Below are 21,197 nucleotides of genomic sequence, written 5' to 3'. Positions count from 1 at the left end.
GAGAGATGGAAACGCTGTGGAAGAAATTTTATAAGTAAGTATTTCTTCTAAAAGGTAAGTGCGAACCGGGACAGATCAGAGGCTAGCCATTGTGGAATGTGCTAGCCCTGACTGTCCCGGGGGTATGTTTAGTAAAAAATTACTTCTGTGCCCGGAACTCCGCTTTAAAATTCAAAAATTCAATACAAAACACATATGATACATATATCATGATAAAATTTAAAATTTATGGTGCCGATTCGGAGGAGGATTTGGAGCTATATGTGAATGAAAGGATGATAAGGAGTATGTTGGACTTTGCTGGGTTTAAGTACGGAGTACTTCCGATATTAGGATCCTGTGTGTGGATGATAAGGAACCTGGTGGTTTTTGTGTGGATTCCTTCCCTCTCTCCCTCTATATATTGGATGTGATTATACCCTGTGGTGCCATCCCTGTCGCATATGACCTATATTTACGGTCATTCTGGTAGACCATCAAGCCTAGGACAAGACAAGTATCCGATATCCCCTCTGAAACCACTTGTCACGGGGTAACGTGGCAGAGCCTGACGTAAGAGGAGTGGCTTACCGGGTAACTGGCGTGGCACAGGTTCACCAGAGGCGCGGAGTCTAAGTGTAAGCCGGTCTTCACAAGGGCCCCAGAAGGTGGGGATGGATTTGGCTGCTTGCTAACACCAGGTCGCGGCCCCCCGGATTCCCTGGGAGAGCCAGGAACAGATCCAGGACCAATAGCCGGTAGCAGGTAAACAGATCAGGACGAGACAGGAGGATAGTCAGGACAAGCCAAGATCAGGGCGGGCAGCAGGTAATCAGAATCCAAAGACAAGCCGGGTCAGGTAAACAGGAACAGCAGATATAACAGGCACAGGATACAGGAGAGCTGAAGACAACACAGCAAAGTGCAGTGCTGCTGGGCTGTTTAAATAAGGCAGCCTGTTTGCCAATTACAGCAATTAGTCTGCTCTAGGTTAACCCTTTAGGAGACTCATGACAGCACATCAGTGTGCTCAGGAAGCATTCCTAACAGCGCCTGCGCAGGGTATTGAGTCTCTGACATTGCCCCCCCCTTAAGGGCAACCTCCGGGTGCCCAAAAGGTTCCTTTTGTGGGGATGGTTGCGGAAGAAATTCCGGATTAAGTCCTGGGCATGGAAATTCTGTACCGGTTCCCAGGAATTTTCTTCGGGGCCGTAGCCCCTCCACTTAACCAGGTATTGTAGCTGGTTCCTCCGCCTTCTGCAGTCTAGGATGGCCTCCACCTCAAATTCTTCGTCCCCGTTGATGGTGACAGGAGCAGGTGGTTCTGAACTTCTACCAGGAAAGGAGTCAGGTACTGCAGGTTTCAAGAGTGAAACATGGAAGACTGGATGGATCTTGAGGGAATCGGGAAGCGTCAATTCGTAAGATACCTCATTTAATTTTCTCCTCACAGGGAATGGGCCAATAAACTTGGGTGCCAGTTTTTTGGAAGGGCATGCCAATCGGAGATTGGTGGTGGCTAACCATACCAGGTTGCCGGGCTGGAGAACCAACTCACCTCTCCTTCTTTTGTCAAAGAACTCTTTATTGGAGGTCTGAGCCTTGGTCATGGCATCCTGTAAGATTTTGTTGTTCTCCTTAAGGAACTCCAAGATATCCCGGACTGCTGGCACTGTAGATTCAGGAATAAAGCAGGGCAAGAAAGATGGGTGAAACCCGTAGTTGGCATAGAATGGGGACTGACCTGTAGCCGAGTGTTTGGCGTTATTGTATGCGAACTCTGCTGATGGAAGTAGCGAGACCCAGTTATCTTGAACAAAGGTGGTGAAGCATCGGATATATTGCTCGAGGGTCTGGTTGGTCCTCTCAGTCTGCCCGTTAGTCTGGGGATGGTATGCGGAGGACATTGACAGCTTGATTTTCAGTGAATCACATAACGCTCTCCAGAAGCGAGAAGTAAATTGGACACCTCTATCCGACACAATGTTCATTGGGACCCCGTGAAGTCTTACAATTTCTCTGATGAAGACCTGTGCCGTCTCAAGTGCGGAGGGTGTACCTCTTAGTGGTATGAAGTGAGCCATTTTCGACAGACGGTCTACTACCACGAAGATTGCAGAATAACCGTCTGATGGAGGAAGTTCCACAATGAAATCCATGGCAATCATCTTCCATGGTCTGTCAGGGACTGGTAGTGGTCTGAGCAGGCCCCATGCCTTATTTCGGGTTGCCTTGCTTCGTGTGCAAACAGTACAGGAGGAAACATATTGTTTACAACACTTCTGCAAGTCGGGCCACCAGAACGTGCGCTGCACAAGATCCAGGGTCTTATGGATCCCGAAGTGACCAGCCATCGGGTGGTCATGACACAGTCCTAGGATGGACACACGAGCACTTTCTGGAACGAAAATTTGATCCCCTCTCCATAGCAGTCCATTTCTGGGTACCAGTATAGTTCCAGCAGGATGGGGAGCATTTACTGTGGCTTGTCTCAGAGCGGTAAGAAGGTCAGACTGTAATAGCAGAAAGTTACCTTGGGTTAAGATGGTGTCAGGTACAATGGTTTCTTTAGAACTGTCGTACATTCGAGAGAGAGCATCGGGTTTCGTATTCTTGGAACCCGGTCGGTACGTTATATGGAACGTAAATCTGGAAAAAAAAAGTGCCCACCTTGCTTGGCGAGGTCTCAGGCGTTTGGCCGTCCTCAAATACTCCAGGTTCTTATGATCCGTGTAGATGAGTATGGGATGTGCCGCCCCTTCCAATAGATACCTCCACTCCTCCAGGGCGGTCTTGATGGCAAGGAGCTCCCGATCCCCTACATCATAGTTCCTCTCCGCAGGAGAAAGCTTACGGGAGAAGAAAGCTACCGGATGAATCAGGTCCTTGAGACCTTGACGCTGGGAGATGACTGCTCCTACTGCGATTTCCGAGGCGTCAACTTCAAGGATGTAAGGCAGGGCGGGATCCGGGTGGCTGAGGATAGGAGCAGAAGTAAACAGCTCCTTCAGGGCTGTAAATGCGACTTGCGCCTCGGGAGACCAGTGGAAGCGGGTACCTTGTTTGGTGAGCAGGGTAATAGGGGCGATGATGGAAGAGAACCCCTTGATAAATTTCCTGTAGAAATTTGCGAATCCTATGAAACGCTGAATCCCCTTTTTATCCACCGGTGCGGGCCAATCCAGGATGGCGGAGACCTTCTGAGGGTCCATTTTGACCCCTTCAGAGGAGATTATTAACCCGAGGAATTGGATACTCTGCTGTTCAAATTCGCATTTCTCGGGTTTTGCGTAGAGCCTGTGTAGCCGGAGTCGGTGGAGTACCTTTTTAACGTGTTCTCGGTGCTGGGCCAGGGAGGAAGAGAAGACCAAGATATCGTCCAGGTAGACAATAACAAAGATGTCCAGATAGTCTCTGAAGATGTCGTTGACGAAGTGCTGGAAGGTGGCCGGGGCATTGCAGAGCCCGAAAGGCATCACCAAATATTCATAATGCCCGAATCGGGTGCGGAATGCTGTCTTCCATTCATCCCCCTCCCTAATACGGACCAAATTGTAGGCTCCCCGTAGGTCCAGTTTGGTGAATACAGAGGCGGTTCTTAGTCTCTGGAAAAGTTCAGGAATCAAGGGTAGGGGGTACCGGTTTTTGACCGTAATTTTATTTAACTCACGGTAGTCCACACATGGCCTAAGTGAATGGTCTTTTTTCTCCACAAAAAAGATCCCAGCTCCTGCCGGAGAAGTAGAGGGTCGGATGAATCCCTTCTCTAGATTCTCCGTCACATAGTCTTTAAGGGTACCCAATTCTCGTTCCGATAAAGGAAAGATACGTCCGAAAGGGATCTCGGCCCCCGGAAGCAATTCAATTGGACAATCATAGGGGCGGTGGGGGGGTAAGGTCTCAGCCCCCTGTTTACTGAAGACATCCAAGTATTCGTGATAAGATACTGGGACAGAGGAACGTATCTCCTTATCAGCGTCCATACAGAGTAGGGTGCTAGGAGCACTATGGCGTACTGGCAGGCAATGATTCTGGCAGTAAGGGGACTGGAACTTGACGTCTCCAGAAGTCCAATTAATCTGCGGGTTGTGCGCCTGCAACCAGGGTAACCCCAGAATAACGGGAAACAAGGGAGAAGAGATGGCATCCAGGCATAACAACTCCTTGTGCCCTTCGAGAGTGGCCACAGGCAATGGAGGGGTTTCTTGGGTAACTGGCCCAGACTTGATGTGGGACCCATCTGCTAGGAAGATGGAGAGTCCCTGCGACTTGGGTCGAAGTGGGATGCGTTGATGGGCAGCAAAGGTAAGATCAATGAAGCAGCTGCATGCCCCGGAATCAATAATAGCGGTGACCGGGATGGGGCCTTCTGGGAGCTGAAATGAGATAGAGAGAGCCAGGTGAGTGGTATTGTTGACAGAGACTGGATAACTTGAGGGGGATATAGAAAGACGCTTACGCATCTTTGCTGGGCATGAGCGTACAAAGTGTCCGGCCTCTCCGCAGTACAGGCACAGGTTGTTCTGACATCGTCGTGAGCGTTCTTCTGTTGATAAGAAAGGACGCATAAGCCCAAGTTGCATCGGCTCCGACGTATCCGATTCAGAAATAAGCGGAGCAGTGTTGCTGGAACGGGCACCAGAGGAGAAGATGTGGACGGGATTAGGAACCTGTGGCAACATCCAGACTGGGCGGGTCTGCTGCGTGGACCTCTCTGCTCTACGTTCACGGAGCCGGCGGTCTATCTGTATGGCCAGGGTGATTAATGCCTCCAAGGTCTCGGGTATACCCACTCGGGCCAGTTCATCTTTCAAGTTTTCTGAAAGACCCAGGCGGAACTGATGTCGCAAGGCTGCGTCGTTCCAGTGAGTGTCCGTACTCCAATGCCTGAAGTCAGTGACGTAATCCTCTACGGCTCTACGGCCCTGTTGAAGTGAAGTAAGCGTGGTTTCTGCGGTAGCAGTGCGCTGCGGGTCTTCGTATAACTGCGCCATTGCGTTAAAGAAATTCGTCATGGAGTCCAGCTGGTCATTGCGCTCTTCAAGCAGGCGGTGAGCCCAGGACTGAGGTTCACCTTGAAGCAGGGATATGATGAACCCCACTTTGGTTGCTTCCAAGGAGAAGGTTCGGGGTTGCAGGGAGAAGTACAGCTCGCAGGCATTGCGGAAGGCTCTAAACTTGCTCCGATCCCCAGAAAACCTTTCCGGCGTAGGGACCCTTGGCTCAGGAGGCAGCATCACCACGGTCGGACCGGAGGGAGCAATGGAAGCAGCAGAAACTGTAGGGTCCGTGGAGGGGGTCAGGGACTGAACACGCCCCTCCAGCTGGGTATAGCCCTCTTGCAGGGACTTAACGGCTTGGGTAAGGGCCGCAAGGTGCTGGCAGATGTCATCCATAGGAGAGGCTCCTCTAGCAGGCTCAGTCTTGGCTGTGTTGTACTGTCACGGGGTAACGTGGCAGAGCCTGACGTAAGAGGAGTGGCTTACCGGGTAACTGGCGTGGCACAGGTTCACCAGAGGCGCGGAGTCTAAGTGTAAGCCGGTCTTCACCAGGGCCCCAGAAGGTGGGGATGGATTTGGCTGCTTGCTAACACCAGGTCGCGGCCCCCCGGATTCCCTGGGAGAGCCAGGAACAGATCCAGGACCAATAGCCGGTAGCAGGTAAACAGATCAGGACGAGACAGGAGGATAGTCAGGACAAGCCAAGATCAGGGCGGGCAGCAGGTAATCAGAATCCAAAGACAAGCCGGGTCAGGTAAACAGGAACAGCAGATATAACAGGCACAGGATACAGGAGAGCTGAAGACAACACAGCAAAGTGCAGTGCTGCTGGGCTGTTTAAATAAGGCAGCCTGTTTGCCAATTACAGCAATTAGTCTGCTCTAGGTTAACCCTTTAGGAGACTCATGACAGCACATCAGTGTGCTCAGGAAGCATTCCTAACAGCGCCTGCGCAGGGTATTGAGTCTCTGACACCACTAATCTATGTGTTTTGTTCACCCCTTTGTGTGAACCCTTTCATTTGATGTCCCTGAGGAAGCCATACAGGTGAAACGCGTCGGAACAGCTCAGGAACTCTGACACATTTATGGATACACTATGTATGCAGTGAATCTGTGGGAGAGACGGAGCCCTATCTAGTGGGGGGGGGGGGTGATATTTCTACATTTTGTATTGTAATTTTATCATGATATACATATGTATCATATGTGTTGAATTTTAATCTTTTCTCTGATACTATTAAAGAGAATACATTTTACAGATTTAAGGATTTTTCTTTATACTGAGTGGGGTTGTATAGCACCGGTAAAGCCCCGTTTTTCTTCCACCTATCACATGCCTTCATTGGAGTGTGGTGCTTGACACTGATTGGTTGGGTACTTTACCACTTTACCATTAAACTGTTTTAAATTGGCATACAAATGTACAGGTATATTTGAAATCAAATCTATAATTTGTTGGCCATAACATGGTATGGCGGATTTATGCCAGTCACAGGTTGTGTCACGTCCTTCCAGTCTGTGCCTTAGAATAAGAGGGAGGTGAAGCCTCCGTCAATCTACAGGAAATATCCCACCCCCCATATTGTTTATCTGGTTAGTGTGCATGGAGGAAATGGGGGGGAGTGGGCTGTCATCTACCACTGTGTATACATCCACATGTGTGACTCTACAGTCACATGGGCTCCTCAGATGTGATAGGGAGGAAATGCTCAGCATGGAAACTCACTGAAAACTGAATTTGTGCAGAGCTGCCAACACTGCTCTGCAGAATACCCAACTGTATTGGGGACATGAACAGATGGGGGGGGGGGGGGGTAGAGAACAACAGGATCAACCAGTTTTTTTTTTTTGCAGAATACATAAAACAAATCTCATAGTGACTGAGTGAGTATGAACAGCATGTAATACAGCATTTATTGATAGTTTGTTATGATGTGGGTTTAGTGACACTTGGAGGAATCCATTAATGCATATGCAACCACAATGCACCACAATGGATGAAAAAAAAAAAAAAAGCACATAACCTTTCTTATAGCAACACTACTATATGTCTGTTGTGGTGCCTTTTTAAGGGAGTGGTGCACTGACAGTTACCACTGCACTCGACAAGCAGAGTGACTGATTGAGCAGGTGGCAGATTGGGTAATGATCCACAGATTGCTCACTCACTTCCACGTTAGCTACCAGAATTAAACACAAGGATCAGATTGATGCTAACTTCTGGCACTAGGAGAGCCTTGCAGAGGACTGATTTGTCTTCTGTACTGGTCTGATTGGACACAGAACATTCAGAGATTTGGGCAGCCATCTTGGACCAAGAGACGCTATATATAGCCCCTGCTGAGTCATTTTGGCACATACTGGCTAGGAAAAGATGAGGTTCAGTGCAGTAAAAGGTTCCTGAGGAGCAGAGACAGAATAGGGACAGTCCAGAACACCCCCAAATACTGCTTTAAGTGGGGGGAAGGACCTTGTTGCCCAGTCTGGCTCCAAAATTGTTGCATCCTTGTGCCCTACTCTATCAGCACAGCAGATGTGTTACCATGCATTTTGGCAATGGACGTTCAAGCATGCTTTTTAATGTGCATCTCTACAATGCACAAGTGTGAATGGGTCCTAAGGGATCAAAGTTACTTAGAAATGTTAAAGAAATAAATAAATTGAAAACCTGCATCCTGGGACCCTAAACCTGCAGTGGTTCCAGGGAAAGGGACTTTGCTCTTGAAAGGGAAATAAGGACACAGACAAAAATACAAAGGTTCCAGCCCACCCCTTTCCTTCTAAAGTATTTTTATTTTCATCCTTTGGAAAATGTTGTCTGCAAGATAGGAAGTGAGGGGAGCTGCTGTAAAAACCCAACCGGGGTTCTAACCCCTTCCTACTTTCTAAAATTAAGGAAAAGTATTGGCTGAATATACTCTTTAAGATGATCACACCTGACAGTGGATGGGCTTGGTGATAGGCCCTTTAGAAGTTCTGCATAGTTGGATGAGGGAGGAAGTTGTGCCATAGCCAGAAGATATATTTCGGGCTCCTGGGAGATTAGACAGATCTACTTCTGAAATGCATTGATCCTTACACTAGTGCCCTATCACCCTGCCAGAACACTTATAGGAGAAAAGCTACTGGATTAAAACACTGACTATCTCTTTATTGCCCTTTGCAGTCTCATCGTAAGTTCTCGGCCCCACGTCATGGCCACCTGGGGTTCCTTCCCCACAAGCGCAGCAAGCGCCACCGTGGTAAAGTGAAGACCTGGCCCAAGGATGACACGACTAAACCAGTTCACCTGACAGCTTTCCTGGGGTACAAGGCTGGAATGACCCATACTCTGCGCGAGGTCCACAGGACGGGACTGAGTGAGTAAAAATGAAAAACAAAAAAAATCCAAATGTTTAACACATCACTTTGCTGGTCATGTGATTCAAATGCAGTTTTTAAAAGCAAATAGCTGTGGCTTTAATGGTTTGATCCAAACTATATACAGGTTCATCTCATAAATTAGAATATCATCAAAAAGTTTATTTATTTCAGTAATTCAATCCAAAAAGTGAAACTCATATTTTTTATATAGATGCGTTACACACAGAGTGATATAGTTTAACCACTTGCCGACCAGTCACGTTGACTGTACTGCGGCAAAGTGGCTCGTCACCAGACATTTCCCTATCTCAGCGGCGCGCTCGCGCCGCCGGAGGCTCGCTCCCGCTGTATTCAGTTACAGCGGGAGTCGGGCCAGGGGAGGAGCGGCGGGGATCTAGTGTGGAAATCCGCCCGCCTGTGTAAACAAAGCGGGCGGATCTCCTAAGTGACAGGCAGTGTCAGATTGCAGGGTTCAGCATAGCTGAACCTGCGATCTGTCCCTGTGTCACTCAGTCACCTCCCCCCACACACGTCAGTAAGCACCAGGCATACATTAACCCCTCCCTCTCCAATAAAAATTAACCCCTTCCCTGCCAGTGTCCTTTTTACAGTAACAGTGCATATGTATAGCACTGATTACTGTAGTAATGTCACTGGTACCCCCAAAAGTGTCAAAAATGTCAGTCAAGGGTCCGATCTGTCCGCCGCAATGTCGCAGTCCCGCAAAAAAAATCGCAGATCGCCGCCATTACTCGTTAAAAAAAAAAAAACACCAAAAATGACATAAATCTTTCCCTTAGTTAGTAAACGCAATAACTTTTGCGCAAACCAATCAAAATAAGCTTATTGCGATTTTTTTTTACCAAAAATATGTAGTAGAAAACAAATTGGCCTAAGATGATAAAACATTTTGATTTTTACATTTTTTTGGGGGGGAATTTCATATAAAAAAAAAATGTGAAAAATATTGTTATTTTTTCAAAATTGTCGCATTTTTAATTAATATCGCAAAAAATGAAAATCGCACAGGTGATCAAATACCACCAAAAGAAATCTCTGTTTGTGGGAAAGAAAGGACATAAATTTCGTTTGGGTACGGCGTTGCATGACCGCGCAATTGTCAGTTAAAGTCGCACAGTGCCGAATCGCAAAAAGTGGCCTGGATGTAAGACAGCAAAATCCTCCGGTGGTAAAGTGGTTAAGCATTTCTTTCTTTTAAAATAAAAAAGTGTTATATTAATATAATATAAAAAATATATTGCAGCGCTGTAAGTGCATGCAGAAATAAATATGAATTTGTATAAAAATAAATTCTCTAATAAAGATTTAAAATACACAAAAGTGATGAAGTGTCCTAAATCACAGAAAAGTGTCCTTTGTAAAAAATCCAAGTAAAAAAAAGATTGAAGTGCAAAATTTCCAAGTGCAAAATTTCCAAGTGCAAAAATATTCTCAGGTGTCACCCATGGTGTCTTGCCTTCACCATATAGTTGAAATGCAAACTCACCAGAACTAATTGTTGTCTAGAATAGATTATAGAACAGAAATAACGCCTTCAGTTACTGGTATGTATCAAAGAAATCTGGGCTTCTATGCCACGCCGCATTGATGCAGTAATTCATGCAAAAGGAGCCCCGACCAAGTATTGAGTGCATACTATACTGTACATGGACATACTTTTCAGTAAGTCAACATTTCTGTATTAAAAAACAAAAAAGAGACCTATGCGCTGCTAATCAGGTATAGGATGTGAGGGCAATAGTAAGATGAATAGTAAATCCAAGTTGCCAGGTAAGGAAATATATTATTGAAAAGAAAGCAAGCAGCCAATTCTGTATTTTCACAAAATACTGGTACTGGTCAGCGTAAAGGGGGTGAATCGGCGCTAATTTCTTCACAAATAATAATGTGACACTATAGCCAAGCTATGTATAAAGAATAAAATCAATAAATAAAACCACTTCAATAAAACGCAGTGAATATTTAAAAAGGAAGAGTGTAAAAAGGTTGTTATAAGGTGAGTGATGACAATGGACGGAAATAAATAAGTGTATTAATATAGTGCTTGAAAGCTGGTGACTATAAATGCACAAATTATTCCTGGATACAAAATGCAAAATCCATAAATATAAATAATAATGCAAATACGTATAAATAATAATGCAAATATTAAAAATGAGTGCAATCTAGTGCAATAAGGTGCTTAATATTCTGTGAAAAATAAAGTGAAAATTCCTGCTAATTAATGTCCAAAAAATATAAAAATATATATCGTGGCTGGAGGTGATATCTCAAAATATAGCAAGTGACTTTTCTTTGTGAGATCCAAATGGTGTCATGAAGAGTGAGCAAGATGTCCAAACATAGGAGCAATGGCCGCTCACCTCACATCACACCAATAAAGGCATTCTTATTATGGTAGCCGTTCAAGGATTAAGATAATGAATTCCTCCTTTTGGATGGGATTTCCAATTAAGGGCTCCCTCGATATCCACTCCTTTGGTGTGTACACTCGATAATAGACAGATCACTGTTCTCACTCCCAGTTACTCAAAGAAACAGAATTGGGCTTCCATAGTGAAGTATGTAAGGTTCATTTAACAAAAAACAAGTAGTAACTTACAGTTGTAGCAGAAGACAGCAAGTAGCCGCAATAGCGATGTATAGGATGGGGACTTCCAGTTTCGGCCGTAACCAGAAGTGACGTCACCTGGTTCCTCCCGGCGCATTGCGTCACTAATCACGTGACTTTCTCAAGGGTCAAGTCACGTGATTAGTGACGCAACGCATACTGTTGCCAATATCAGTTGATCCTGTCCCCCTTTACAATATAAATAGGCTAATTTATCAAAAGTATTGGGACGCCTGCCTTTACACGCACATGAACTTTAATGGCACTACAGTCTTAGTCCGTAGGGTTCAATATTGGGTTGGCCCACCCTTTGCAGCTATAACAACTTCAACTCTTCTGGGAAGGCTGTCCACAATGTTTAGGAGTGTGTATTTGGGAATGTTTGACCATTCTTCCAGAAGTGCATTTGTGAGGCCAGGCACTGATGTTGGATGAAAAGGCCTGGCTCGCAGTCCCCATTAGAATTCATGCCAAAGGTTTTCTATCGGGTTGAGGTCAGGACTCTGTGCAGGCCAATCAAGTTCCTCCACCCCAAACTCACTCATCCGTGTCTTTATGGACCTTGCTTTATGCACTTGTCCAAAAATTTTGGTGGAGGGGGGATTATGGTGTGGGGTTGTTTTTCAGGGGTTGGGCTTGGCCCCTTAGTTCCAGTGAGGGGAACTCTTAAGGCATCAGCATACCAAGACATTTTGGACAATTTCATGCTTCCAGTTTTGCAGGAACAGTTTGGGGATGACGCCTTCCTGTTCCAACATGTCTGTGCTTCAGTTTACAAAGCAAGGTCCATAAACACACGGATGAGCGAGTTTGGGGTGGAGGAACTTCACTGGCCTGAGTCCTGACCTTAACCCGATAGAACACCTTTGGGAGACTGGGAGCCAGGCTTTCTCGCCCAACATCAGTGAAAGAATACTAAATTTAAAAGCCCCTTTTTATATTTGAATCAGAGATTTCCAAGCGGGAAGAAGTGGAAGCGGTAACCATCATTGAGACGCCCCCACTGGTTGTGGTTGGCATTGTGGGATACGTGGAGACCCCTCGAGGCTTGCGAAGTCTGAAGACCATATTTGCAGAGCACATCAGTGATGAATGCAAAAGACGGTTCTATAAGAACTGGTGAGACCTTTATCGTTAGACTATGTTCATTATTATTTTACTGCCAAATGATCTGTTATTCTGTTTATCCAGTACTGCACTGCAACTACAAAGAAGGAGAATGGAGTACCACCTTATGACGTGTATTTCTAAAAGCACAGCTGTCACAAAAAATCCTCGTAATATATGATATTAGCTCCATCTAGTGGACAAAATGCAGTCATTTCCTGCCTCAGGTATTTCAGGAAAATATGTGTTGCGCTTTAAAAATAAAGTGCCTAAATTCAAACAAGTAAGTAATTCATATATATATATCAAAAACGGTATATAAGAATGTGTTAAAAAACATTCATATTATCCATCATTTCATTTAAAGAATTCAGTAAAGTCCATCAGAAAAAAAGAAGAGAAGTGCTCTTGTGCGGAAAGTTTATTTATACTTGTGTATCAGCAAAAATCCATAGATCAGTGTGGATAGCAAAATCTTCACACTCAAAATGCACCCCCAACTCTCAAGCCACTTACCAGCTACTCTGACCCCAAGATGGGGGTCTGGCTGCACTTTATACCAGTATCCTCCTGGGATGGATGGATATCAGGAGCCAAGACTCCAGAATGGGTTACTATACAACCAGGATGTTCAACAGTGGGCTCAGCTACTCTGACGCCAAGATGGGGGTCTGGCTGCACTTTATAAAAGTATCCCCCTGGGATGGATGGATATCAGGAGTCAAGATTCCAGAATGGGTTACTACTTACTATACAACCAGGATGTTCAACAGTGGGCTCAGCTACTCTGACGCCAAGATGGGGGTCTGGCTGGACTTTATCCCCATGGGATGAATGGATATTAGGAGCCAAGATTCCAGGATGTGATAGCATACAACCAGGATATTCAACAGTGGGCTCAGCTACTCTGATGCCAAGATGGGGGTCTGGTGGCACTTTATCCCTATGGGATGAATGGAAATTAGGAGCCAAGATTCCAGGATGGGTTACTATACAATCAGGATGTTCAACAGTGGGCTCAGCTACTCTGATGCCAAGATGGGGGTCTGGCTGGACTTTATCCCCATGGGATGAATGGATATTAGGAGCCAAGATTCCAGGATGGGTTACTACTTACTATACAACCAGGATGTTCAACAGTGGGCTCAGCTACTCTGACGCCAAGATGGGGGGTCTGGCTGGACTTTATCCCTATGTGATGAATGGATATTAGGAGCCAAGATTCCAGGATGGGTTACTATACAACCAGGATGTTCAACAGTGGGCTCAGCTACTCTGACGCCAAGATGGGGGTCTGGTGGCACTTTATCCCTATGGGATGAATGGATATTAGGAGCCAAGATTCCAAGATGTGATAGCATATAACCAGTATGTTCAACAGGGGGCTCAGCTACTCCGATGCCAAGATGGGGGTCTGGCTGGACTTTATCCCCATAGGATGAATGGATATTAGGAGCCAAGATTCCAGGATGGGTTACTATACAACCAGGATGTTCAACAGGGGGCTCAGCTACTCTGATGCCAAGATGGGGGTCTGGTGGCACTTTATCCCAGTATCCCCCTGGATTTTTAATTACTACACTATGAGTTCCTCCTTTGTCTCTCCCTTTTTCTGAGCCCACTATTAAACATTTTGGTCATATGGAAACCCATCCTGGAATCTTGGCTCCTCATATACATCCATCCCATAAGGATACTGGAATAAAGTGCAGCCAGAACCCTATCTTGGGGTCAGAGTAGATGGTGAGCGGCTTGAGAGTTGGGTGTGCACTTTTGAGTGTACACAGCTTTTTGCATAAATTAACTTTTTGCATAAGAGCACTTCTCTTCTTCTTTTTTCTGATGGACTTCACTGGATTATTCATGGATTTTTTTTAACACATTCTTATTTACAGTTTTTGATATATATGAATTTCTTACTTGATTGAATTTATGCACTTTATATTGATAGTGCAACACGTTTTTCATTAATATGTATATGTATAATGTTCTGGTGGACATTTTGTGAGTGCAGCTGTCACTGACAAATAATTATTTGGTGACACTTTTTGCGCAACCTATTTTTTGGTTTAATTTCAGGAAAATAGCACATTATGGACACCAGATGGTGCAGACGAAATGTTTACTGTATTTCCTCTTATAATAAAATTTAACCCAAAACCTTTCACGTTTCCCTCTTTATTGGGGCTTTTGTCATTGCTGCAAGAGATGAAGCAAGAGGATGCTTAATGATTAAAGCAGAACTCCATCCAAAAATAGACAAATGAGTAGCCCATTAAAAAAAATGTACAAAACCAGCTTTTGCTCCAGTATTAACTTCTGATCTGGAGATTTTACCTGCAGTACCTTTTTGTGATGCCATATGTCCTCAGACTGATGACCAGCATCATTCAACCCACTTCCTCTGAGCCCAGGTTGTCCTGGACCTGCCCCCAGTGTGCTGTTACACCAATATGTAAGATATAATATAATGCATAGTTATGGTAATGTCTATATATTTGGTCATTATACTGCCATCTTGTGCTTATTTTGGTTGTTGCACTTTCCTTTCCCTTCTGTGTTCCTTCCTGTCCCTGTTCCTACTTCTTTATGCTTGTGGGAATAGAGATAGCCACACTTGTCTAGGCCTTTATACAATCTGCTAGCTTCCCAGACCACATTACCATGTTTTGACCTGCAGATACCATCCTTCAATCATCTGCTACATTTTGTTGTCTGCTATACCTACTGCTTGCAATAAAACCTTCATGATGGAAAGAAACTGTGTCTGGTGAGTTCAGCTATCTGATAACGATTGTCCGCGGTGATTGGATCTGCTTATACAGGCCAGGAATAGATCTCAGCAAGGGATAAGTCACTATTACAACAATTGGAGTCAGAATACCCAGCCTGTTACTGGACAGTGAAAGTCCGAGATTATGATGCCTTTTTTTCTGATGTATATGCTGCAAGAAGTCATTAGGCTAAAAATCTCTTGATTTGCTGTGCAAATGTCTACATTCAGCCGTCTTTCTCCTGCAGGTATAAGAGTAAAAAGAAGGCCTTTACCAAGTACTGCAAGAAATGGCAGGATGAGGAGGGCAAAAAGCAGCTGGAAAAAGACTTTGCAGCAATGAAGAAATATTGCAAAGTTATCCGAGTCATCGTTCACACCCAGGTGAGGTGACACTAAAGACAAAAATTCGGGGCATCAGTAAAATAGTACAGAACACAGCCATGTGTACTTATCCTCATGAACATCATCATGAAGTCCAGGGTAGCTATGGTAACACAGGCAAAAAGCTGGAGGGATCCCAGGCCCAAGGAAACGGGCGAGGGTCATCTCGCTGGAGCTGCAGTACTTGCATAGCAATGAGGTAGAGGGTTCCCACATTAACACTAGCCACTCACATGATGATGGAAGTCAGAAAGCTTATATTGGTAACTCCGCTGGGCTGCAAGGTCACTACTGGTGTGAAAAATGGCCCCCAGGAGCCATCCCGGGAATCCGAAGAGGAACTGCTGTGGTGTGTCTGAAAACGCTGAGATGCTCCCAAAGGCGTTGTGCAGTTTCCGGTTCCTGGCCACTTCCTGTCTGACAATTGTGGTCCACGCTGCTCTCCCTCCAGAGCTTCCGGCCCACATCCATCACACGGCGACACCACAGCAGTTCCTCCTTGGACTCCCGGGACAGCTCCTGGTGGCCATTGATCGCACCAGTATTGACCTTGCAGCCCAGTGGACTTACTGATATGAGCTTTCTGACTTCCATCATCATGTAAGTGGCTAGTGTTAGCCTGCTTTTAAAAAAATATGTTTTTTGGTACTGCACTTAGAGGTGCTCTTCTCTTTCTATTTTTCCTCATTGACTACAGAGCCAGCTTCTCACTCTGGGAAACAGCTGCCATTAGTGGAGTATCTCCTCCTGCTCAAAATGGACCTTATTATCATGGACTTTTAACTGCGTACACATTCTGTCTTTTGACACATACTCTATTTTTAATTTCAGGCTTCCAACATTAGCTGGTTCTTTTTTAGAAGCTGTATGCTATTAAGCTTTGGCTTGGCTGCCTGTGTGCAGGTTCTGAATATAAAGAATCTCCCACCTGGCTGCCCAGCTATTAAAGGTTTCCTTTAAAATATATGCAGGGGACACAACCTAGGGGTCCAGCCATGGTCATAGGTCAAGTGGGTATGGGCACAGAATTACTTTTATGCCTTTTTAGAATTTTCTTTGAATAAATCGATTGTCTTCTATTTGAAACATCCGAATCGATAAATTTTGAATTGATTGAATTGAAAAGGTTTTTTTTTATTATTCGAATGTGTCAAAGTGAGCAAACAAATGAAAAATTTTCACCAAATCATTACAATGATTCTTTAAATCACCTTTAGCTTAAAAATAGCATTATTTTGAAATGATACTCTAATAACACACAGGCTTTGATTTCCGAAATATGTTTACAGTTCGAATTCGAATGGAATTCGATGTAAAATTTGATTTGAATTTCAATTCGAACTTCTGAAATTCGGACAAATTGTATTTAGTTATTCGGTGCATTTGGTAAACTTTGTTTAAACTGTAATTCAGGTATTTGAATATATCCGAATCTCTGAATAACGGAAAGTTTGTCCAAATATTTATTCGTAATGAAACAAACTGCACATGTCTACCTAGTACAAAATCATAAAATAGCTTCCTAGAAACCCATGTGAGAGTTTGTTTAATCTGTCTGCAATGGGTTCTGTAAGATTGGATGATAAACTGTCGGGAACTTTAGCACAGCTACAGAGTGTTCTAAATAGCAGAAGCTGTTACCTGATTGGTTTAAAGTGTTGCCAGAAAATGCTCTGTAATTCTGCCTAGCTGGCGATCTCTCTTTCCCCTCCATGCAGATGAAGCTCCTTCCCATGCGACAAAAAAAGGCCCATGTGATGGAGATCCAGGTTAATGGTGGCACAGTGGCGGAGAAGGTGGACTGGGCGCATGAGAAGCTGGAGAAACAGATCCCAGTGAACACCGTCTTCGCTCAGGATGAAATGATTGATGTTATTGGAGTCACCAAGGGAAGAGGAATGAAAGGTGACAGTCTTGTAAACAGTGCAATGCCAGACTTAGCATTCCCCTTGGGGCACTTACTCTACTGTAGCTTTATAATGTTTGCTTTATTTGGAAATAAAATGGTTTTGAGTCAAAACTGATAGGCAGGAGGAACCTGATTTTTGATTTAGAGGATTTGAGGAGTCTAATTCTTTATCATTCAACATACAGGCGGTAAAGATTCTCTATATTATTCTTGTGACAGGTGTAACGTCACGCTGGCGCACTAAGAAGTTACCGCGTAAAACTCACAAGGGGCTTCGCAAGGTGGCTTGTATTGGAGCCTGGCATCCAGCTAGAGTGGCATATACTATAGCCAGGGCTGGGCAAAAGGGCTATCACCACCGTACTGAGATCAACAAGAAGGTAACTGAGATCTCTGTCTCTTTCCTCTCTCTATATTCCTTCCCCTCTATCTTCTCTCTGTCTGTCTGTCTGCCTGTCTTTCTATCTTTTCCTCCATCTCTCTCCCCCTCCCATCACTGTCTTCCTCTCTTCTCATTTTTTTCTTCCCTGTGCTTTCTTTTACTTTTTTGCTTTTGCCTCACATCTCCTTCCCTCTCTTTTCGTCTTCTCCCTTCTCTTATTCTGTCATTTTCTCTTCTCTTTATTATCCTTTTTCCTCTGCACTTCCATCTTCTTCTCTCATTTTTCCTCGCTCTCTCTTTTCTTATCACCTCTCCTCCCCCTCCTCTCCTCCCCTGCCTCTTCTCTCCTCTCCTTCCTCTCCTCTCCTTCCCCTCCTCTCCTCCCCTGCCTCTTCTCTTCGCTCCTTGCCTCCTTGCCTCGCCTCTCCTCCTCTCCTTGCCTCTCCTCTTCTCCTCGCCTCTCCTCCCCCTCCTCTCCCCTTCTCTCCTCTCCTCTCTCTCCTCTCCTCTCCTCCCCCTCCTCTCCTTTCCTCTCCCCTTCTCTCCTCCCTCTCCTCCCCCTCCTCTCCTCTCTTCTCCTCCTTCTCCTCTTTTCTCTTCTCCTCCCTCTCCTCTTTTCTCTTCTCCCCCCTCTCCTCTCCCCTCGTCTCCTCTCCTCTCCTCTCCCCTCCTCTCCATTCCTCTTCATTTACAGTATCTCATCTTCCCTTTTTTATTTTACTCTCTCCTCCTGTATTCTTGTCTCATTCTGTTCTCCTTTCCCCTACTTTCTACTCTCCTTGCTTTTACTCTTCTTCTCTCATCTCTTACATTCTCCTCTCCACCCTTCTCTTTTTCAATATTTTTAGAGAAAGTGTATAAAACATTGCAGGATTGACATATAAGTACAATACATTTTTAATTTCTTCTTCTTTCTCCCCTTCTTTCCACACTTTTTTTTTTTTACTCCTTTCCTTTCTCCTCTCCACACTAAACTTTTTTTCTCTCATCTCTGTTCTCCATTTCTTCCCTTTCATATGCTCATATCTCCTCACTATTCTCTTTTCCTTTTCTCTTTTCTCTCCTCTGCCCAATTTTCCTACCCTCTCCTCCTTTCTCACATCATTTTTCCTTTTCACACTTTTTATTTTTCTTCCCCTCTTTTGCTGTCTTCTCTTATTTTCCCCTCTGTATTTTCTTCACACCTCTAATCTCCCTTCCTTTTCTATTTTCTCTACTCCTCCCTTGTCCCCCTTTCCCTTTTTCTTTTCTTTCCCCCTTCTACTCTTTTCTTTTCCTCCCCACTTATCTTCTCTGTTTTATTCTTTATTATCCTGTATCCTCTTCTCCCCTCATCCCATTTCTTTTCTCACTTCCACTACTTTCTATTCTCTTTCCCTTTACTCTGTTCTTTTCTCATGTCCTCTCATCTCCCCTCCTCTTTTTCTTCTCTCATCTCTCCTCACCACCATTCTTCTTTTCCACTTTTCTTCATTTTATCTCCACACATTTTTTTTTTTTTTTTTTACGTCTTCCCTTTCTCCTCCCTGCCCTATTTTTTTCTTCTCTCATCTTTTTCCTTTCCTTCCTTTTCCAGTTTTCACATCTCCTCTGCTTTCTCCTTTCCTTTCCCCTTCCCTTGTTTCCTCTACTTTTTCCTTTCCCTTCCTCATTTCTCTCCTCTGCTCACCTCTTCTCCTTTCTCCTCTCTTCTTCACACGTTTCTTCTCTCATTTCCATTCTCCTTTTTACACTTTTCTTCCTCTCTCTTTTGCTTTCTTTATTTCGTGTTGAATTGACATGAAAGGCCATAAATCGTTTGCATCTATACTGTCTGTTGCTACTAATGCATTTGTTCTTGCCCATGACATCAGGCTACTGTTTTTTTTTTGCATACCACTAAATAAAGAATTTTAAAAAAAGTCATAAATCAGCTAGATCCTCTCACTGACAAGTAGAATGACTAGAATCAACATTATATAATGTACATGATATTGCCAAAAGTATTGGGACGCCTGCCTTTACACGCACATGAACTTTAATGACATCCCAGTCTTAGTCCGTGGGGTTCAATATTGAGTTGGCCCACACTTTGCAGCTATAACAGCTTCAACTCTTCTGGGAAGGCTGTCCACAAGGTTTAGGAGTGTGTCTATGGGAATGTTTGACCATTCTTCCAGAAGCGCTTTTTTGAGGTCAGACACTGATATTGGACGAGAAGGCCTGGCTTGAAGTCTCCGCTCTAATTCATCCTGAAGGTGTTCTATCGGGTTGAGGTGCAGGCCAGTCAAGTTCATTTACCCCAAATTCGCTCATCAATGCCTTTATGAGCCTTGCTTTGTTCATTGGTCCGAATAATTTGGTGGAGGGGGGCTTATGATGAGGGGGGTTGTTTTTCAGGGGTTGGGCTTGGCCCCTTAGTTCCAGTGAAGGGAACTCTTAAGGCGTCAGCATACCAAGATATTTTGGACAATTTCATGCTCCCAATTTTTTGGGAACAGTTTGGGGATGGCCCCTTCCTGTTCCAAGAAGAAATAACAAAAGTCCTCAAGCGTTGAACCAGATATAGATCAATCAATGGGGCAGGATGGTCAGGCAGTCATGTGGAATATCCAAAACCAGTGCAGCTGTTCAATAACATGTGGGGAATGTGAGATAATAAAAACAAACTGGGAGAACAGCGCTCAATGGATTGGATAATGGGATGGAAAACCACAACAGTCCAAAATGCCACGGGATAGAAAATGTAGATTATTATTAAAAAGACCAGTTAATAGAAATAAAAGAGTTATGTAAAAATAAGCCACAATACCACACTGAATCCTCATGGGCATGGAGGGGTAAACACCAATAGGCCAACTAGATGGAGGGGTATGGAGGGCGCCAAGACCATGCTAAGTGATGAAGACCTGGTGCAAGGGAAGGAGAGAGACTCCTGAAAGTTCGGGGCCGGACCGCACCGCCGTGCCACTGTCGTCCACGTGGAGATGACGTATGGGGGGACTGAGCTAGGAGACCAGGGCTGGAAAACCTGATGTGGCTGTGCAAATGATTGTTAGCCATATTGTGCGATGCGGCCAACTGGAAAGCCGAGCTGGCAGATCAGCGCGCCTGGATGACGTATGGCGCCAACGGTAGGGTGTGGAGAGGGATGGAAGCCCATGATTCAGATGGAACGCAAGCTCCTCTGTTGCCATGATGACACGTTTTGCGCACATGCGCCTTGTCACAGTCACGAAAGGAATGGCAAACAGGAGAATATATACTAATTGGCCAATGTGTGAGGGCAGGGAGTGGGCACATCTATTAAAATCAAAAACTCATATGTTAACCCCTCAATGCCCATATATAATATAAAAAAAACACACATTCAAAAAAACTTAAAATATAAAACCATGATGTTAAATGGGCAGTTGGAAATTAAAAACTAGGGTAGGAACTAATGCTATTCTACTAAAGGGCCAGTAAAACAACTGTATACATAATGAAAATGGACAAAAAAAAAAACAATAATAAACAGGAATTAGTAAGAACATCAAGATGGAAATATTCATAATAAAAATAATAATAAAACTAAATGATTAATTACAGAAGAAAATAATAATAATAATGATAATACTAATAATAATAAACTGAAGAAAAATATGACAAAATAAATTAACCTACAGATCTTTTTTGAGGATTAGA

General features: G+C 44.4%; 1 protein-coding gene across 1 annotated transcript in view; it reads left to right on the top strand.

Annotated features, from left to right (window-relative positions):
* Positions 1 to 21,197, top strand: part of RPL3L (ribosomal protein L3 like) — a 44,416-nt gene that overhangs the window by 7,032 nt on the left and 16,187 nt on the right. Inside the window, exons 2-6 of the mRNA XM_082261839.1 lie at positions 8,148 to 8,340; positions 11,927 to 12,095; positions 15,105 to 15,240; positions 16,959 to 17,145; positions 17,369 to 17,529. Of these exons, the coding sequence (XP_082117965.1) occupies positions 8,148 to 8,340; positions 11,927 to 12,095; positions 15,105 to 15,240; positions 16,959 to 17,145; positions 17,369 to 17,529 (846 nt within the window). The remainder of the gene's footprint in view (positions 1 to 8,147; positions 8,341 to 11,926; positions 12,096 to 15,104; positions 15,241 to 16,958; positions 17,146 to 17,368; positions 17,530 to 21,197) is intronic.

The sequence above is a fragment of the Pelophylax lessonae genome, assembly GCF_965119305.1.
Source record: "Pelophylax lessonae genome assembly, chromosome: 6".
NCBI lineage: Eukaryota > Metazoa > Chordata > Amphibia > Anura > Ranidae > Pelophylax > Pelophylax lessonae.
The sequence above is the reverse complement of the archived record's forward strand: the minus strand, read 5'-3'. Positions and strand labels throughout refer to the sequence as shown.